The sequence below is a fragment of the Bufo gargarizans genome, chromosome 1, assembly GCF_014858855.1.
Source record: "Bufo gargarizans isolate SCDJY-AF-19 chromosome 1, ASM1485885v1, whole genome shotgun sequence".
Taxonomy (NCBI): Eukaryota; Metazoa; Chordata; class Amphibia; order Anura; family Bufonidae; genus Bufo; species Bufo gargarizans.
Genome location: NC_058080.1, coordinates 5,516,655 through 5,535,620, shown reverse-complemented (window position 1 = coordinate 5,535,620; position 18,966 = coordinate 5,516,655). Strand labels below are relative to the sequence as shown.

Sequence of the window (18,966 nt, the reverse complement as noted above, 5' to 3'; positions counted from 1 at the left end):
AAGTGAATACAATTTCCAGCACTTTCTAACCACATCCTCATGGAAGTAAATAATGAAGGATCTCATGTGATGACAACAAACAGAGACCTTAACAGGCGGGCTACGTAAACTGGATATATCTTATCACTGCACCGCTAAATTTAAAGGGTTCACTTCAGCAAATGACATTTATCATGTGGAGAAAGTTAATACAAGACACTTACTAATGTATTGTGATTGTCTATATTGCTTCCTTTGCTGGCTGGATCAATTTTTTCATCACATTATACACTGCTCGTTTCCATGGTTATGACCACCCTGTAATCCAGCAGCGGTGTCCGTGCTTGCACACTAACAAAAAGCACCGGCCTATGAGCATTTCTGAAGACCTAGATTACAGGATGGTCGTAACCCCTGGATACGAGCAGTGTATAATGTGATGGAAAATGAATCCAGCCAGCAAAGGAGGCAATATGGACAATCACAATACATTAGTAAGTGCCTTGTATTAACTTTCTCTACATGATAAATGCCATTTGCTGAAGTGAGACAAACCCTTCAAAGGAAAGAAAGTTTAAGCGTAGTCCATGTCAATGTGAAGTCTTCTACTGGACATCAGGTTTGAGGCCAATATCATTACTGGTAAGACGCCATCTGTTATCCATCATTCAGCTGTATATCGAGCAGTATGTCGGTATTTTCGCTTTGATTATTCCTAGGCTTTCCTATATCGGAGAAAGTAAATAAAAGTTAGAACTGACTTGAATGAAATTTATAAAAGTCTACATTTAGTCTAATCAGATTAGACCGTGACAAATGCAAATCAATGACTCCCCCAAAATGTGTGTTTAAAGGGATCCTGTCACCTGGATGTTAATGACAGAGCTTTTATCATCACATCAGTCTGCTCGTTTTGTATTAAAATATACTAGTAATACTACCCTAAGTGTGGTCATTTGTCTAGAAAATCGCTTTTATTAATATGGTGATTACCTGAGTAAGGAGCCCAAGGGGCCGTCCCTCTGTCTTCTCCTGGAGCCCACCACCGCCCCACTGCTAATTTATTCACTCCTCATTGCTGGCTGGCGCATGTGTAGTGCGTCCTGTTAGGCCGATTCCAGGCGCTGACATGTGTATCCACGGCGCATGCGCGAGATTACGGCTCAGCGAACGCATTCCGTAGGGTGGGGTCTGGTAGAGGCCATGCAGGGATTCTGCAGCTCAGCTCTCATTCAAGTGAATAGAAACTGAGATGCATTACGCCATACACAACAGCCCTTCATACGTTCTACCCGGTCTGGATTCTATAAGATAGGCATGTCATATGTGCTTATTTTGTCCCACTTCCTCTATCACTTGTACTGGGGGGGTGCACTTTTTGAGCTATACAAGTATACTTACTGCCTCCATTGCCGATACAGTACTTCATGCCTTCACTTACATTGTCAAAAAGAACTGGCACATACATTTACCTTTCCCCCATACTGTTCCAATTTCTGTAGTGCAGTTGTGACTCCGTCCTTATACTTCCGGTCCATTAATCTTTTGGATAGCTAATATAGGGAAAAAAAAAGAGACAATTACACCAGTGACATCATTAAAGAGGACCTTTCACCAGTCCTGACATTACAATACAAGTGCCTGGCAGTGTAGGGCATATTGATGACATGTGATAGCTAATTTTTTTTCTGTGGGCTGCCCCGTTCCCCCGCTGTGCCCACCCTTTCTGGTTTCTTGTCTTGTATGTAAATCCATAGGCCGTGTTTCTCTAGGGGGCGTCTCCTTCTCGTTGGCTGCGAGTTGGCCAATCGCAACGCAGAGCGTCACAGACAGGGAGACGGAGATGCCCCTTGAGAAACGCAGCCATCTTCTCCTCCCTGTACCGATAGTATGGATTTACATACAGGACGGGAAACTAGAACAAGGGAACACAGCAGGGGAACGGAGCAGCGCGTAGAAAAAAAATAGCAATGTCACATGCCATCAATATGCCCTACACTGCCAGGTACTTATATTGTAAAGTCAGGACCGCTGGAAGGTCCTCTTAAAAGGGTAAATGGACATTAAACAAGTGCAGACAAAGGTAAAAAACATTGCAATATAAGGCTACTTTCACACTTGCGTTCAGAGCGGATCCGTCTGGTGTCTGCACAGGCGGATCCGCTCCTATAATGCAGACGATGGGATCCGTTCAGAACGGATCCGTCTGCATTATAGTTTAGAAAAAATTCTAAGTGTGAAAGTTGCTCAAACGGATCCGTCCAGACTTTACATTGAAAGTCAATGGGGGACGGATCAGTTTGAAATTGAGCCATATTATGTCAACGTCAAACCGATCCGTCCCCATTGACTTACATGTCAACGTCAAACGGATCCGTTTGCCTCCGCACGGCCAGGCGGACACCCGAATGCTGCAAGCAGCATTCAGGTGTCCGCCTGCTGAGCGGAGGACAAACGGTGCCAGACTGATGCATTTTGAGCGGATCCGCATCCACTCAGAATGCATTAGGGCTGGACGGATGCGTTCGGGGCCGCTTGTGAGAGCCTTCAAACGGAACTCACAAGTGGAGCCCCGAACGCTAATGTGAAAGTAGCCTAAGTATCTCAACAGAAAAAAGTTTTTTTCTCTAGTTATCGTGACTACTACCCAACGTAAGTTGTTCACTTACTCTGAATTCTCTGCTGCAAATTGCTTATCCGCAAAACATGGATACCGGCAGCGTGAGTCCCACATTTTAAGGATCTCCATGTCCTGCCCTTTCTTAGACATGCCTATTCTTGTCCACAAAACAGAGAAGCATAGGACATGTTCTATTTTGTAGCAGGGCCGCGGAATGGACTTACGGATGCGGACTTTTGTGTCCCCATTGAAATGAACGGGTCCACAGCTGATCCGCAAAAAAATGCGGAACAGATGCGGCACTGAAACTACGGTTGTGTGAATGCTCCCTCCAAATCCATCTTGGGAGACAATATGGGCTGTTAGCTCATTGAAGGATCAGAACATATGGTGCCCATAGAAACCTATGGAGAGTGGAGAGTGAGGAGAAGGGAGTGACACACAGACATACTGCCTATAGGCGCCTATCGAGAGGGAGAGAGAAGGAAAAAGAAAGAGGAGCCAAAGGAAAGAGAGACTGACACAGAGGCCGCTGCAGCTAATAATTCACATCTATACTGCTCAGTACTTCTTTATAACGTCCTATATGGTGCTTGTGTGTGACTGAGAGTGAGTTAGGGAGGAGAATCTCCTGTTTGCTCCATGTGCAGTCTATGGGACGCATCAAGCACAGCTGCTATCAAATGGATGATGCTGTGCTTGGTAAGCTGGCAGGAGGTCCGGTGATGACCTCGGCTTCCTCAAACAGCCGATTGGCGAGGATGCCAAGAGTTGGACCCCCACTGATCTCATATTGAGAACATATCCTGAGGACAGGCCATCAATATAAAAATCCTGGAAAACCCCTTTAAGGACCTATCCTCACAAGGGCTCTGACTCCTGGCACTCCCGCCGATCAGCTGTTTGGAGTGGCTGCAGCTCTAGGACGAACGCTGTGGTCACTACGTTGTATAGCGGCTGTGATTAGTATTGCAGCTCAGTCCTGCTCACTTGAATGGGGTTGAGCTGCACAAAGCCCATGTGACAGTTAGATGTGACATCTCAGGTCTCTTAATACAGCTAATCAGGGGGGGTTCTATGAGTCGGAGTCCCTCTAATCAGATACTAATGACCTGTCCCCAGGAGAAGTCATCAATATTTAAATCTCAGCAAGCCCCTTTAAATATCTCATTCCACTGAATCACAAGACGGGCTAGAAGAGAAAATAATTCCAAATTAACTTTGCTGAATTTGCCCAAAATATAAAAACCTTATTACTTCCCATCTGTGGCCCTTTAAGCGTCAAAGACATCAACATGAGCATGAATGATTTATAAGTCTGAACAAACAAACCGGCCAGGACCTTTCCAATCAAGACAGAAAATGTATTTAGTCTCGAATATTTCTCACATAATGACAAATAGTATACATTATTTATAGGCAACTAAACCACAGGAAACTGGGGCCCTAATAATGATCTGGGAAAGGAAAATCAAACTAAGAAAATGAAATTAAATCTAATTTGGTTTCCTACAAATGGCAAAGACTTTACCATGAAATGCCTGGCTGCAGCTTACCTGGTGAAGTCTGTTTGCAGATCAGATCATCACCCCAGGGGTTGCCTTTTGTGATGAGACAACCCCTTTAAGTAACCATGCTGGGGGCACGTAGAGCATCAAGCTGTAAATAAATCATCCCCAGTCCTCTCATCTACTTACACTGGTTAACAGATTCTTTAGATGAATAGTCAGCGCCGGCCCCACCACAGCGCTCAACTGCATCAAACCATTCAGTCCTCTTTCAAAAACTCCACCATCAGCGTGCACCTACAAACCAAACACAGACAACTGTGTATGAAAAAGGAAATACTGAAATATATATGTACATATACACTCCTCAATGTTGATATTGCAACACCAAGAAGGAAAAGTCGTAGAAGTATGGAAATCTTAGGATGGAGTGACATGATAATGATACCAAAACATTCAGAACATCTAGATTTACTCAGTATTGAGTGTGAGCGCCACACTCAGAAATATCACACTCATGAGCTTTGGCATGCGATCAATGATGTTATTATTGGTTGTCAGAGGAACGTTCTGCCACTCTGAATGCATTCGGGCACGCAAATCATCAAGATCTGCTGCTGGCAGCTCCTTTTTTCAATTGCCAATCAACGACGTCCCAGATGTGCTCGACAGGAGAAAGGTCTGGAGACACAGTAGCACGAGCAACATGCGGCCTGGTGTTGTCCTGTTGAAAAAAAGACTCCTGGGGCATTTTGGTGAAATGACTGTACCACTGGTTCCATGACCAAATCAATCTAACGTTGAGCTCTTAGTGTACCTGAAAAGAAGACTAGAGGGGTCCAGCTCCTGTGCATTATGCCATCACTCACTATAAGTCTCAGAAATAGGACCCATGTAATGTTCCCTTGTGAAGGCCTCTTCATGGTGTTGCCCGTCTGGTCTCCAGATCAATCTCTAGCTATCACTGTCTCCAAGACAAAAGTGGGACTCACTGAAGAGGAAGGATAGACATCCATTCCAGCCTCCTTTGCCATCTTGCTGTGCACCATGATAGCCTTTGAGAGCTGGTGACGTCATTGGAACACCTGTAGCTGGATGTCTGGCTCGTACCCAAATGTTATGCAAACGCCTTCTGATGGTTTGTGTAGACACGGTTTGCCGCCCTAGGCCTGGGATGTGATGTTCAATTTCAGTTGCAGTACAGAATGGATCACTACGCGCCTTCTAATTAGACGATCTGTCCACGCAGAGTTCACCTCTGTGCCCCTGTTGCGCTCATTCCAGTTTGTCATTGTTCTCTCCCAACCACCGGGACATGCAACGTTGAACAGCGCTGATATCTTGGCCTAGGCGAGTAGCGATCTGCCAGAGTGATAAACCAAGGACTCTCAATTAAAGGATCCTGTCCCTCTCAGTTTGCAATAACTGGCACGTCAACGAACAGTATGCAATGCACAATCATTCCGAATGACTTGATCTGATTTTCGAGGTTCATGTGGTTAAAAAGCTTTGCTTTCAATTGGGATTTTCTGACCCTCCTCCAGACTGGAGTTAAGTGCATATATATATTATGTGTTTGCAAAAATTTATGTTCAGTTAAGGCATTCAGAGATCTTACTATAAGGTACAATTTCTGTAGGCTACCACTGTATGACCAGGGGTCAGGCTTAAACAGGTGTTGCTTAGTTTGAGCATCCTTGCAGAGGGCAGTGGGGGAAGGATTTTGCAATAGAGGGCTGCCTACCAGCCAGAGACTGGTGTAATTTGGAGACTCCAAGAAGGAGGGCGAGGAAAAATGGTTCCCTCATTGTACACAAGTTAAATGATAATAATTACTTACTGATTGCCCTCTATTCTATTTTTTGGAAAGCAGAATGAGCAAAAAACAGCAACGCTGGCATTGTGTTCACTGTTATGGATGTGGCAAAGGGTTTTGTGCATCTCAACACCAAGGACAGTCACTATACAAGGAATGGTGCTATGCTTGGTGAAATGTGAAGAGGCTGCACCCCCTTCAAACAGCTGACTGAAGATACAGTAATCGCATCTAGAAAATGCACCTCCTTCCCTTTTGGATTCTGCTTTGCTTAGAAAGCATAAGAGGAAAAAAAATAATAAACTCATGAATTTCGACCCAATCAGACCATCGTGGAGTATTCAAGTTACTAACCAGAAATACACCTATATTAGGCGTATTTCTGGCACAGATTGCGGTGCAAAGGTCCTTTGTGCCGCAATCTATGACTTTTTCCCGCTCACGCCAGGTCTAAAAAAGTGGGCATGGCATGGGCAGAGAAGGGGACGGGCCGGCAGGAAGCGGTCTTCCATTTAGAAGTGGCTGTGGATCCGTCAGAGTTATGTAGAGGTTGGCGCCTCTACATAACTCCGGCGGATCCACCGCCAGCTATAGAGGATATTAAGCCCGGCGTCTAAAATAGCTCATGAATAGAATAGCTACGAAGAAAAAATATATATATCAATCAGTAGTATTTTTGATCACACATTTTTTTTTTTTGTGAAGACCTTTGAAGAAAATACACTATACCAATGTAGTAGAGCTGAGTTTGTCATGTGGGAAAACTCACATTGACGCCTGTTTTCTGGTGTAAAAAGAAAGTCACTAGTTTTAGAGCAAGTCCCATTTGGCGACAACATTTGTAACTATTTGCCGTTTTCTGACACTCATGCCTCTTTAAGGAAAAGTGCGGTGTGGGCAGGCCACATGTGGGACCTCTGTGGACAGAGATATTTAACAATATGCATGCCAGAAAGTGGTACACATTATGCCAAAAATCTATGCCAGCTAGTTCATGGATCTCCTGAGGATGCACATGGTATGCCAGCGAGTTTTCTTAGACTAGCATCTGAAATACCAGTCATAATAAATTCCCCCATACTGGAGTTTGCCTGCATACATAAAGAAGGGTAGGTATGGGGTATACATACAAGGGCACCTTTCAAAGCAGCTGCAAGCTTGGGTAAGATGGGCATAGCTTTTTCAGCAGCACCAGGAACCATCAGAAATTCCTTAAATCCTTCCTGGGATACGAACGTGTAAGGGTGCCTGGTTTCTTTGAGACCCTGGACAAAAGACATGGAGAGAAAAAAAAAATCCATCAGTGTTAAGAACAAGAAAACAGCTAATACATAGTAATGTTCCTACACAACTTGATGCGTGCCATGGTGCATCTTCAGCTATGGTTCCTCCTACAGAACTGCAGTGACTTGCACAATGTGTGGGATTTAGGTCACCCACAACGGCAGATGTAACCAGACATACGGCAGACATATATCTGTGTCCAATATGTGTGCTTTTCTGAACATAGGTCAGATATTATAATTCATCCTCTCCACACATACCTGGATAACGTGACCCATTCTACATAAGTCATATTTATAAGGATGCATAGGTACAAGACTGAAGGTCATGCAGAGTACCCACCTTCAGTGTGTAGATTAGAGTGTACGGTGGGGCTCACCTTACTAGAGAGAACAGTAATGTATATCCCTTTCTCTACAAAATCATATAGGCACAGTATAATACTGCCTCCCCGTCTCTCCTAGTAAATCATATAGGCACATATCATACTGCCTCCCTGTCTCTTCTAGTAAATGATGTAGGCACAGATAGTACTGCCTCCCTGTCTCTCCTAGTAAATGATATAGGCACATATCATACTGCCTCCCTGTCTCTTCTAGTAAATGATAAAGGCACAGAGAGTACTGCCTCCCTGTCTCTCCTAGTAAATGATATAGGCACAGATAGTACTGCCTGCCCATATATCCCTGTAAATTATGTTAATACATGTCTTTCCCGTAAATTATGTAGACATAGATAATGCTACCTAAATGGTGTAGACAAAAACAATACTGTCTCCCGTGGTCAGTAACTAGTGCAGAATCCTCCATAGGTCAATAAATGGTGTAGACACAGATAGTACTGCTTCTCTGTTTCTCCCTGTAAATGATGTAGGCATTGACAGTACTGTCTCCTTGCAAATTGCGCAGATACATATAGTACTGTCTCCCTCTATATGACATAGGCACCGATAGTACTGCCTCCATATGAAGAGAATAGATACTTTTAGTACTGTATCCCTGTAAATGATGTAGACACAGATAGTACTGCCTTCCTGTGCCTCCCTGTAAATGATGTAAGCAGACAGTACTGCCTCCCTGTAAATAGTGTAGAGACTTATAGTACTGTCTACTTATCTCTCCTGTGAATTATGTAGACACAGGCAGTACTGCCTCCTGGTAAATAGTTTGGGTACATATATACCGGTAGTACTATCTCCCTCTTTCTCCCTGTAAATTATGTAGACACGGATAGTAAGGCCTCCCTGTAAATGATATAAGCAGACAGTAAGGCCTCCCTGTAAATGATATAAGCAGACAGTAAGGCCTCCCTGTAAATGATATAAGCAGACAGTACTGCCTCCCTGTAAATGATATAAGCAGACAGTACTGCCTCCCTGTAAATGATATAAGCAGACAGTACTGCCACCCTGTAAATGATATAAGCAGACAGTACTGCCACCCTGTAAATGATATAAGCAGACAGTACTGCCTCCCTGTAAATGATATAAGCAGACAGTACTGCCTCCCTGTAAATGATATAAGCAGACAGTACTGCCTCCCTGTAAATGATATAAGCAGACAGTACTGCCTCCCTGTAAATGATATAAGCAGACAGTACTGCCTCCCTGTAAATGATATAAGCAGACAGTACTGCCTCCCTGTAAATGATATAAGCAGACAGTACTGCCTCCCTGTAAATGATATAAGCAGACAGTACTGCCTCCCTGTAAATAGTGTAGAGACTTATAGCACTGCCTATTTATCTCTCCTGTAAATTATGCAGACACAGGCAGTACTGCCTCCTAGTAAATAGTTTGGGTACATATATACCGGTAGTAGTGTCTGCCTCTTTCTCCCTGTAAATTATGTAGACACAGGCAGTACTGCCTCCTAGTAAATAGTTTGGGTACATATATACCGGTAGTACTGTCTCCCTCTTTCTCCCTGTAAATTATGTAGACACAGGCAGTACTGCCTCCTGGTAAATAGTTTGGGTACATATATACCGGTAATACTGTCTCCCTCTTTCTCCCTGTAAATTATGTAGACACGGATAGTAATGCCTCCCTGTAAATGATACACACACAGCTAGTAAAGTCTCACAGACACACTGACACAACAATAAGCAGGAAATTCTCGATCTAATAAGCCATCACTAAAAAATAAATATACTTCATAAAGTAAGATGATTTTACTGTACATAAGACCTGCAGATTGTCCATCAACAGGTAGAATGATGGCTGCTTCTGGTATTAATAAATGCACTGACACATGAAACTCTCATGATGGGATTTACATCCTTACAGTGAAAATAGAAGAGCCGTCAGCTCTCCTGAGAGCGAACATAGACGCACAGAGCACACAACTCAGCCAGACACCGCCGCGCCTGACAGATATATAAAATGGTTGTGATGGGGCATGATTAATCCCTCCGATGGTTGATAGGTGGGAGACACCTCACAATAATTACTCTGCCGCGGCTTCCTTGCCTCTAAAGCGCTCTGACAGATGTTGGGAAGTATTCTGATGCTAAACGGCAATCAATCACTTGTGCACTTTAGATGGGAAACAAATGTGATGTCTCTGCCTTCCAGACATCTGAAACCGGCTATGAAATATAATGTGCAGAGGTAGAAATATATTGCTGGGATCCGGACGGGTATACAGTAAAGCAACTTCATTGTGTAAATGTTTATACCGCATATTAGTATTAGATAGGACAATAAGTAACCTACAAATACAGGGGCACATTTATTAAGACCGGTGTTTTAGATGCCAGTGTTAATAAGCCCCTGCACTGGCGGTGGATTGGCAAGTTTATGTAGAGGTGCCGGCGTCTTCATAACTTTGGCGTATCCAATGCCGATTCTATATCTAAGATAGCTTCCTAGCGGTCTTACATTTAGACCATTTTTTACACCTAAACCAGGCGTGGAACATGATGAATGAGATGGACCTACCTGCCCATCCCCGTCCGAGTCTTCTTTTTTAGACCTGGCGTGAGTGGGAAAGAAGTCGCAGATTCTGCCGCACCATGGCGTGTGACAGAATCTGCGCCAGATATACGCCACACAAGTGGGGTACATCTGTTTGTGAATGACCCCCCATAATGTCTGTGACACTAGGACCCAGTGACTGTAGACAGCTTTAGACTAAACTAGTGGCTCAACTTCCAACACAAGATGCACCTCAGGCTGCACAATCAATGCACATGGGACAGTGGATTGCACCAAAGCTGCCGATGACCGCATCACTGATCAGCCTGGAACCATCACTATCATATTAGGAGGGATGCTCGACTTTAGCAATTCACTTAAAGGCCATGTATAGCTATGGGGGCATCATTATTGTACTGTACTCATTTTGAGCTAAAAATACAATACATCTTTGAATTGGTCTTTATGAAGGGCTGTTTCAGACAAGCATGTTCAGTCTGGAAATCACGCTCCGTGTGTGAAAGTGATACTCTGTTCTGGACACTGCTCGTCTTGCAGGTGCGCACGGCAGAATACTGATTTATAATGCCTCTGCTTGACCTTCCTTCTACAGGTTCATACAGACATAAAGCTGTCACTATGATTCTGTAGCAATAACATCATGAAGAGGCACACAGCATTATATAAATCATTATAATGCTGTGTGCTCCTGCAAGACGAGCAATGTCCATAAAGGAGGATCACGCTCACACACCAAGCGTGATTTCCGGACTGCAGACACTTGTGTGAAAAAGCCCTAAAAATGTTAAGCCCTTTTCTCTGTACAACCTTGAGATTTTCTAGCAGCATGCAGTCTTTTTATTACTCTGTTCCGTCAGGCAGCTCAGCTGACGGCTCCTTATCTCTGACCTCCTAAACACTCATTATAGCTCAGTTCTTATCTTACTGATAAGAATATGGTAGAGATAAGAGAGCCACTAGAGATTTGGTTTGGTTCAGGTTCGCCAAACTAAACTGGCTCCAATTGCCCTAAAAATTGGTATATAACACCCTCTAGTCCCCTAGGACTGAGAACTTTTAGGAAAACTTGTTATCGCTTTTCGTTTATTTTTTTATGATTTTTTTTCTTTTTCACTTCCCCCTCTGCAAGCTCTGGAACGCAATGACAGCAATAGTAAATGATGTATGAGTGACACTGACATTCATAGCTGCGGGTAAGGGCATGTTTGACGGCGTTAACATATAGCGTGTTTAAAAACAGACCGCGCTGGCATGTGTGTTATGCTTTTTCATATTCCAAAGCTTTAAAAAATGGTTCCTTATTGGGGGCAGGTTATGTTTAAACACACACAATGTTATGGGCAAAAAAATAAAAAATAAAAATAAAAAAAAAGTGGATTGGGGGACCTAGCGTCCAAAAATTACATCTTGACAGAATGTCTGTCCATACAACACACACAAGTTGTCAGAAGAAAAAAAGTGGCTCGTTATGAACTTCTCCCTTTTAATTGGAGGCAGCAGCAGTGCAGTGTGAATGTGTAAAGGGTACGGTACAGACATAGAGGCAGAAGCAGCATAGTATGGAACGTACAAGTCAGTAGGTCAGCTGTCTATGGGTAAAAGTAGTAGTGCTAGTAGTAGTAGTGAGGGCAGATGCTTTGCATTAATAATGATGGCAGTAGGGGATCAGCAGTGAGGAGCAGCTGAGGCAGCAGTACCCATATGGTACATGTTGGCAGGCAGGCAGCAGCATGATGGAGGCAGCAGAAGCCTTATAGAAGATGATGGTTGGCAGACCGTAGCAGTGGCATGAAGGCGGCGGCGGCAGCCGCAGCCTCAGTCGGAGGAGTGTGAAAATCCAGGATTGGTTCATTTTGACAAAAGTAATGTTTTGGACACTGGCGGGAGACAACTTGGTCCGTCTGGGTTTCACCACGGCCACCCACAGCACTGAAAACACTGGAGGCTGATGACACTGGAGGGTCGGCATAAAAGAAGAGAGCGTGCTGTGCCAGTTCGGGACACCTTTCTAGTCTGCCTGCCCAGAAATCCGAAGGGTCAGGGAACAGGGTATGTGCCAGCGACTGGCCAGAGTGTAGGTAAGCCTCAACCTGGGCGTTCAGGCGGTTAGGGTGGGTTCACAACACGTTTTTCCCATCTTTTTAACGTATACAAAAAATTTATACGTTAAACGGGTGCCTCAGACTGATGCCATACAGTGGGATCCTTTCACATAGTTCCATTGTTAAAAAAAAAAAAAAAAAATACAGTAGAATACAAGGTCCCCAAGATAGTTTTTTCTGGCAGACATTGCTACACCCGTCCACCGAATGACATGCTGCTCGTTCTACTAGGGCACCTGCCTGCTGCAGCACTGACTGGCTCATCCAGGCTGTATGTCAGTCGGTCATAGGAGCATCATTCTTCTTCCTCCCTAGTGCTTTTTTCCTTTGACTCGTGCAGTAAAATGAAGCTAAGCGGAGTTTTACTGGAGTTATCCGTTACAAACTGGTGCTCTCATCTTTAGAGTGTGGCTTAAATAAGTATTTATGACCTTTTAGAGATAAGCGTTATTAGATGACAGGCACAAACTGAAAATGAACAATGCATGCGGCTTCCCCGATTTCTGCTGGGGGAAGCGGGAGCACACCAGGAAGCGCACGCTTCCAGCTTTTTGCACGTTCAGATGCCCTGGTCACGTTTGAAGGGTCTAAAGTCTGCGATCAGCATTACCGTTTACGTGCGAGCAGGCGCCATATTTGAAGGGGTTAAACACGGCGTCTGCACACTCCATCTGCTGCTGCGGCGCCGTATGGGATCCCATTTGCTACTAATTTCTGCACAACACTAACGCCAACGGTGGCAAAACAGGTATCGTTTTCAACATCATGATCAACTCTACCATGGTTGGGTTTAATAGGATTTATCATTATGACAGAGCCTCTTTAAATTGGAGCGTGAATCCACGGGGAAACGACCTACCTGCTGCTGGGATCAAAGAAAGTTTCAGCCTGCCTCTGGCCTATGGACAAATCCAAACCTTTCTACAGCAGCTTACCTCAGCTAAAGTGATGAGCAGGGGGTCAAATGGTATCATTTCTGGAGGACGCTCCCACTGTAACTTGTGCTTGACTGAACCATGAACCAACCTGTAAAAAAGAAATAAAAAATGAATGACAAAGTAGTTACATAATAATAATCTTTGTATAGCACCAACATATTCCCTAGAACCTTACACAAATGGCAGGACGTGCTGGTTTAGTAAAACCTGACCAGCACCAAGGCTAAGAAGCTGAAGGACGCTGTGGGGCAGGTCAAGCCCCTTGGTGCACTGAAGTCCTAATTTGCATAAACCATAGAAGTCTTTTCTCTGGAGCTCCGTAACCAATTTTCACAAGCTAGGCATCATTTTACTCACGTATGCTTAGTTTAATGGGGTTGATCCTGATTGACAGGTGCTTATTAAGGGAAGTAAATGAGCAAGTGCACATGGCTGGAATCCCGGTTTAATGCATGCTCCAAAAACTGATGGCAAATTTGAAGGGGTTGTTGGCTTTATTTACAGTTAGGTCCATGTATATTTGGACAGTGACACAAATTTAGTTTTTTTTTCCAGTTTACTAAAACATATTCATAGAGTCCAGACTTTTAGCTTTCATTCGAGGGTATCTACATTAAAATTGGAGTTTCAGCTCCTTTACATGTGGCATCATTTTTAATGGGACCAAAATGAATTGGACAATTGGCTCAAAGGCTGTTTCATGGTCAGGTATGGGCAATTCCTTCATTATTTCATTCTCAATTAAGCACATAAAAGGCCTGGAGCTGATTATAGGTGTGATGCTTGCATTTTGAAGATTTTGCTGAGAAGTAACATGCGGTCAAAGGAGCTCTCCATGCAGGTGAAACAAGCTTCCTTTATCTGCGAAAACAGAAAAAACCCATCCGAGAAATTGCTACATTGTTAGGAGTGGCAAAATCTACAGTTTGGTACATCCTGAGAAGGAAAACACTGGTGACCTCAACAATGCAAAAAGACCTGGACACCCACTGAAGACAACAGTGATGGATGATCGCAGAATAATTACCATGGTGAAGAGAAACCCCTTCACAACAGCCAACCAAGTGAACAACACTCTCCAGGATAAAAGTGTATCAATATCCAAATCTACCATAAAGAGAAGACTGCATGAAAGTAAATACAGATGGTTCACTGCACCGTACAAGACACTCATAAGCCTCAAGAATAAGAAGGCTAGATTGGGTTTTGCTAAAAAAAAACATCTTAAAAACCAGCACACTTCTGGAAGAACATTCTTTGGACAGATGTAACCAAGATCAACCTCTACCAGAATGATGGAAAGAAAAAAGTCTGGCGAAGGCCTGGTACAGCTCATGATCCAAAGCATACCACACCATCTGTAAAACACGGCGGAGTCATACATGGCTGCCAGGTTTATTGATGATGTGACACAGGACAGAAGCAGCCGGATGAATTCTGAGGTTTTCAGAGACATACTGTGTTCTCAAATCCAGCCAAACTGATTGGTCGGCTTTTTTATAATACAGATGGACAATGACCCAAAACATAAAGCCAAAGAAACCCAGGAGTTTATTAAAGCAAAGAAGTGGAATATTCTTGAATGGCCGAGTCAGTCACCGGATCTGAACCCAATAGAGCATTTCACTTGTTACAGACTAAACTTCAGACAGAAAGGCCACAAACAAACAGCAACTGAAAACTTCTGCAGTAAAGGCCGAGCCGAGCATTAAACAGGAGGAAACACAGCGTCTGGTGATGTCCACGAGGTCAAGACTTCAGGCAGTCATTGCCAACAAAGGGTTTACAACCAAGGATTAAACATTTACATTTTATTTACAATTATTTAATTTGTCCAATTACTTTTGAGCCCCTGATATGAAGGGATTGAGTTTAGAAAACGCTTTAGTTCCTCACATTTTTATGCAATCATTTTGTTCCACCCACTGAATTAAAGCTGAAAGTCTGAACATCAACTGCATCTGAATTGTTTTGTTCAAAATCCATTGTTGTAATGTACAGAACATTAGATAAATGTTGTCTGTCCAAATATATATGGACCTACCTGTATATTGTATATAGGTCAGATCAGCTGGGGGTCCGACTCCTGGCACCCCCGCTGATCAGCTGTTTGAAGAGAAAGCAGAGCTTGTACGAGCGCTGACTCACTGCTGCGGTTGCGACAGCGAGAAGGTGTAATTACAGCTACGCCGTCCCATTCTCTTCAATAGGTCATCAAAATAAATAAAATGGACAATACGTTTAAATGTAATTTGTGGAATTCAATGAGAATAGTATGAGGAGAGCCAGAAGAGAATACTCCCTAGTGGGAGGCAGTCATGCCCTTACTGGTGGAGATGCCGTTGCTGGAGATCTGGAGACCCACAACAGGATATTTTTTTTTCATAAAGTTCATTATCCATAAATTCTTACTAGACCACTAGAGACCTCACCACCACCCCATACTGGGAAGTGAAGAAGTTTCCGAACCTCTTAAAATTAGACCATCACAGGGCGTGGCCTAACCGGATCAGGGGCGTGCCCTTTTGAACAGCTCACTCTAAGACAGCAGCACTGTGCTGTCTGAGTGTGAGCTGCAGTGAGAAAGTCACCGTCCCTCCCACCTCTGCAGATAACAGAAGTTTAATTTTTTCAATCCCTGTCGGCTGAAGAGTAGGAAGGGCGTGGCCTAACCAGATCAGGGCGTGGCTTTGCAAAACCTGGCGGCTGGGTTTTGAGTTAGTCTTTTGAGGGTGGACATATTGTGGCAGGGCGTGTGGCTGGGCTCCTTTCTGCAAGAGTGATGCCCTTCTGGGCACCTTACTGGCTCATTTGCATAACAAATGAACAGGATTTTCAGAGGATAAAAACATCTATTGCTGGAACAAAGGCACATCTGGAAATAAGGTACTAAGTGCTATTAGGCCATGGCTTTACTTCCATAGCCATTATCCTGGTGACAGATTTCCTTTAAAGCTCTCCTACAGCAGTAAAGAAAAATGGCTGGATTGTTATGGAAACCTGGTGTCAAACTGTGTACGTGGAGGCTAAAGGCCTGCGAGATTCTATTGGCTGATAAGGATCATGTGACCAAGCTTCTATTGGCTAATGCATTTTTTGGGGAATAGCTCAGGAACGGTACATCCTAGAGAGCTGAGACCTGGTCTAAAACTCCCGGACACCTGATGTACCTGTGTGCCAAATTTCACGATTGTAAATGCGACGGTGTGGATTCCTTTAGCGGACATACATACATACACACACACACATACACTCGGCTTTATATATTAGATTCTGATGCTAATACTATGATTATTTTGTAAATTTAAGATTATTGGCGTCAAGGCGATCTCTATAAGGTTACTTTCACACTTGCGGTCGGGGCTCCGCTTGTGAGTTCCGTTTGAAGTCTTTCTCAAGCGGCCCCGAACGGATCCGTCCAGCCCTAATGCATTCTGAGTGGATGCGGATCCGCTCAGAATGCATCAGTCTGGCACTGTTTGACCTCCGTTCCGCTCAGCAGGCGGACACCCGAATGCAGCTTGCAATGCAAGTCAATGGGGACGGATCCGTTTGACGTTGACACAATATGGTGCAATTGCAAACGGATCCGTCCCCATTGACTTTCAATGTAAAGTCAGGAGTCCCTATTAATATACCATCAGATCGGAGTTGTCTCCAATCCGATGGTATATTTTAACTTGAAGAGTCCCCATCACCATGGGAACGCCTCTGTGTTAGAATATACTATCGGATCTGAGTTTTCACAAAGTGAAAAATCTGATCTGAAAAAAACAGTTATGCAAACGGATCCGTTCTGAACGGATGCAAGCGTTATAGGAGCGGATCAGTCTGTACAGACACCAGATGGATCCGCTCCAAACGCAAGTGTGAAAGTAGCCCAAGATGGGAACGTAACACTAAATACTACCTGTTATAGCGCCATAATGGCCACCACAAAATTCATGGATTGCAGGTTCCACATGCAGGCGGCTTCCAACGAACGCAGGGAGAGCAGGCTACAGCTTTATGTTAACACTAATTAAAATCAGCCTATAGGACAGACAGACTGGTCAGGGGTGCAAGACCACCTGGAGTCAGCCACATCTCCAGCTCAGTACAACTGCAAAATAAAAGGGGGTCAGTCAGCACATCCCAAGGCGCAGGTGCACATCCCCATGGCTAGAAACACAAAGAAAAGAAAAAAAACACAACGCAACAGGAGAGGTATAGAGTGGGCTCAGCATGCATGTTGGTACCTGCATTCCCTGGACTTAATGGAAGCCATTATGGCACCAAAAATGGTAAAAGGCAGAGGGGACCCAGTATGCATGTGGAACCTGCATTCCCTGTATTTTATGGTGGCCAGTATGGCACTATAACCGGTAGTAGTGTTAGGTGTGTCTTATAGAGATCGCCTTGAAGCCGGCCTCAAATAATTTTGTACAAAATGTATTTGCCAAGAATCTCAAATTTACAAAATAAGCGTAGCATTAGCACCAGAATATTTCCTACAACTATGGCATTACTTGTACTTTATTTGGTTTGCAGAGTGCTGTTGCATTGTGTTTTTTTCCTTAGTGTTTCTAGCCATGGTGGCGTGCACCTGCGCATTGGGATTTGCTGACTGACCCCATTTTTTGCAGTTGTAATTGCCTAAAAGGCCATGTCTGAGGTAGAAGAACAGATCAGAAGATGACATGTTAAGTGCCCCAGGGGGCTAAAAGTGTGTAAAAAGTAAAAAAAAACAAAAAAAAAAAAACGGTTAAATAAATTAAAATTTAAAAACACATAAAAATTAAAATCACCCTCTTGCCCAATTTTACATACAAAAATAATCGGTATCGCTGCATCCCAAAATGCCCTAACTATTAAAATATAAAAATATTTTTCCTGCGCAGTGAACTTCATAACAGGATAAATAAATAAAATTCAACTATTCGTGACCAGGACTCTAGATGTCTCTCTTAGGAGTCTTGTCGGAATTTATTTTTATTTCTCCTGTATATCACAGAGCTCAGATTCTCAATGTCAGTCATATCCTGCTCCGAGAAGGGGTGGCCGAAATCACCTACTAACCTCATTGAAAAGAAAAGAAATCCTAAGGAACGGATTATGATGGAATTGATGGAGACCAACAAAGACTTACCCAAATGATCTCTCTATGCATCTGTACACGTGGCAGCTTTGCTTAGGCGAGAGTGACACCTTAGTTAATGAAGAACTCCAGGTATTTTTTTGTGATCTCCAGACTCCTTGTGGTCTCTGTATGAACTACATCACCTACCAAATTGCTCCTGGCAGCTCTCAGGTCCCTGCAGGTCCCACCCTCTTTGTTCCTCTGTATGCATACAATTCTGCTGAAGAAATGTCTCCCCTATTCCCTAAAGCAGCGGTCCCCAACCACCGGGCCGTGGGACAGCTGGTACTGGTCCGCGGGAAGCACCGTTGCCGGGGGCATTATACGTATAGAGGCCACTGCCTGGGGCATTATACGTATAGAGGCCACTGCCGGGGGCATTATACGTATAGAGGCCACTGCCGGTAGGCATTATACGTATAGAGGCCACTGCCGGGGGCATTATACGTATAGAGGCCACTGCCGGGGGCATTATACGTATAGAGGCCACTGCCGGGGGCATTATACGTATAGAGGCCACTGCCGGGGGCATTATACGTATAGAGGCCACTACTTGGATGCTTTATATGTACTAGGGAGTAAATGGGAATGTTTACCAAGTAGGGGCATAAACTGAGGCATTAATACTATATAGGTGTGTTCAATTTTGCATAAAGAAATTG

The 18,966-nt window shown here is 43.9% G+C and overlaps 1 protein-coding gene across 1 annotated transcript in view; it reads right to left on the bottom strand.

Annotated features, from left to right (window-relative positions):
• Positions 1-488: 488 nt before the first annotated feature.
• PACRGL (parkin coregulated like) overlaps positions 489-18,966 on the bottom strand; it is a 31,120-nt gene continuing 12,642 nt past the window's right edge. Inside the window, exons 4-8 of the mRNA XM_044280155.1 lie at positions 13,183-13,273; positions 7,054-7,188; positions 4,297-4,404; positions 1,452-1,532; positions 489-704 (exon numbers count right to left, since the gene is read on the bottom strand). Of these exons, the coding sequence (XP_044136090.1) occupies positions 648-704; positions 1,452-1,532; positions 4,297-4,404; positions 7,054-7,188; positions 13,183-13,273 (472 nt within the window). The 3' untranslated portion in view covers positions 489-647. The remainder of the gene's footprint in view (positions 705-1,451; positions 1,533-4,296; positions 4,405-7,053; positions 7,189-13,182; positions 13,274-18,966) is intronic.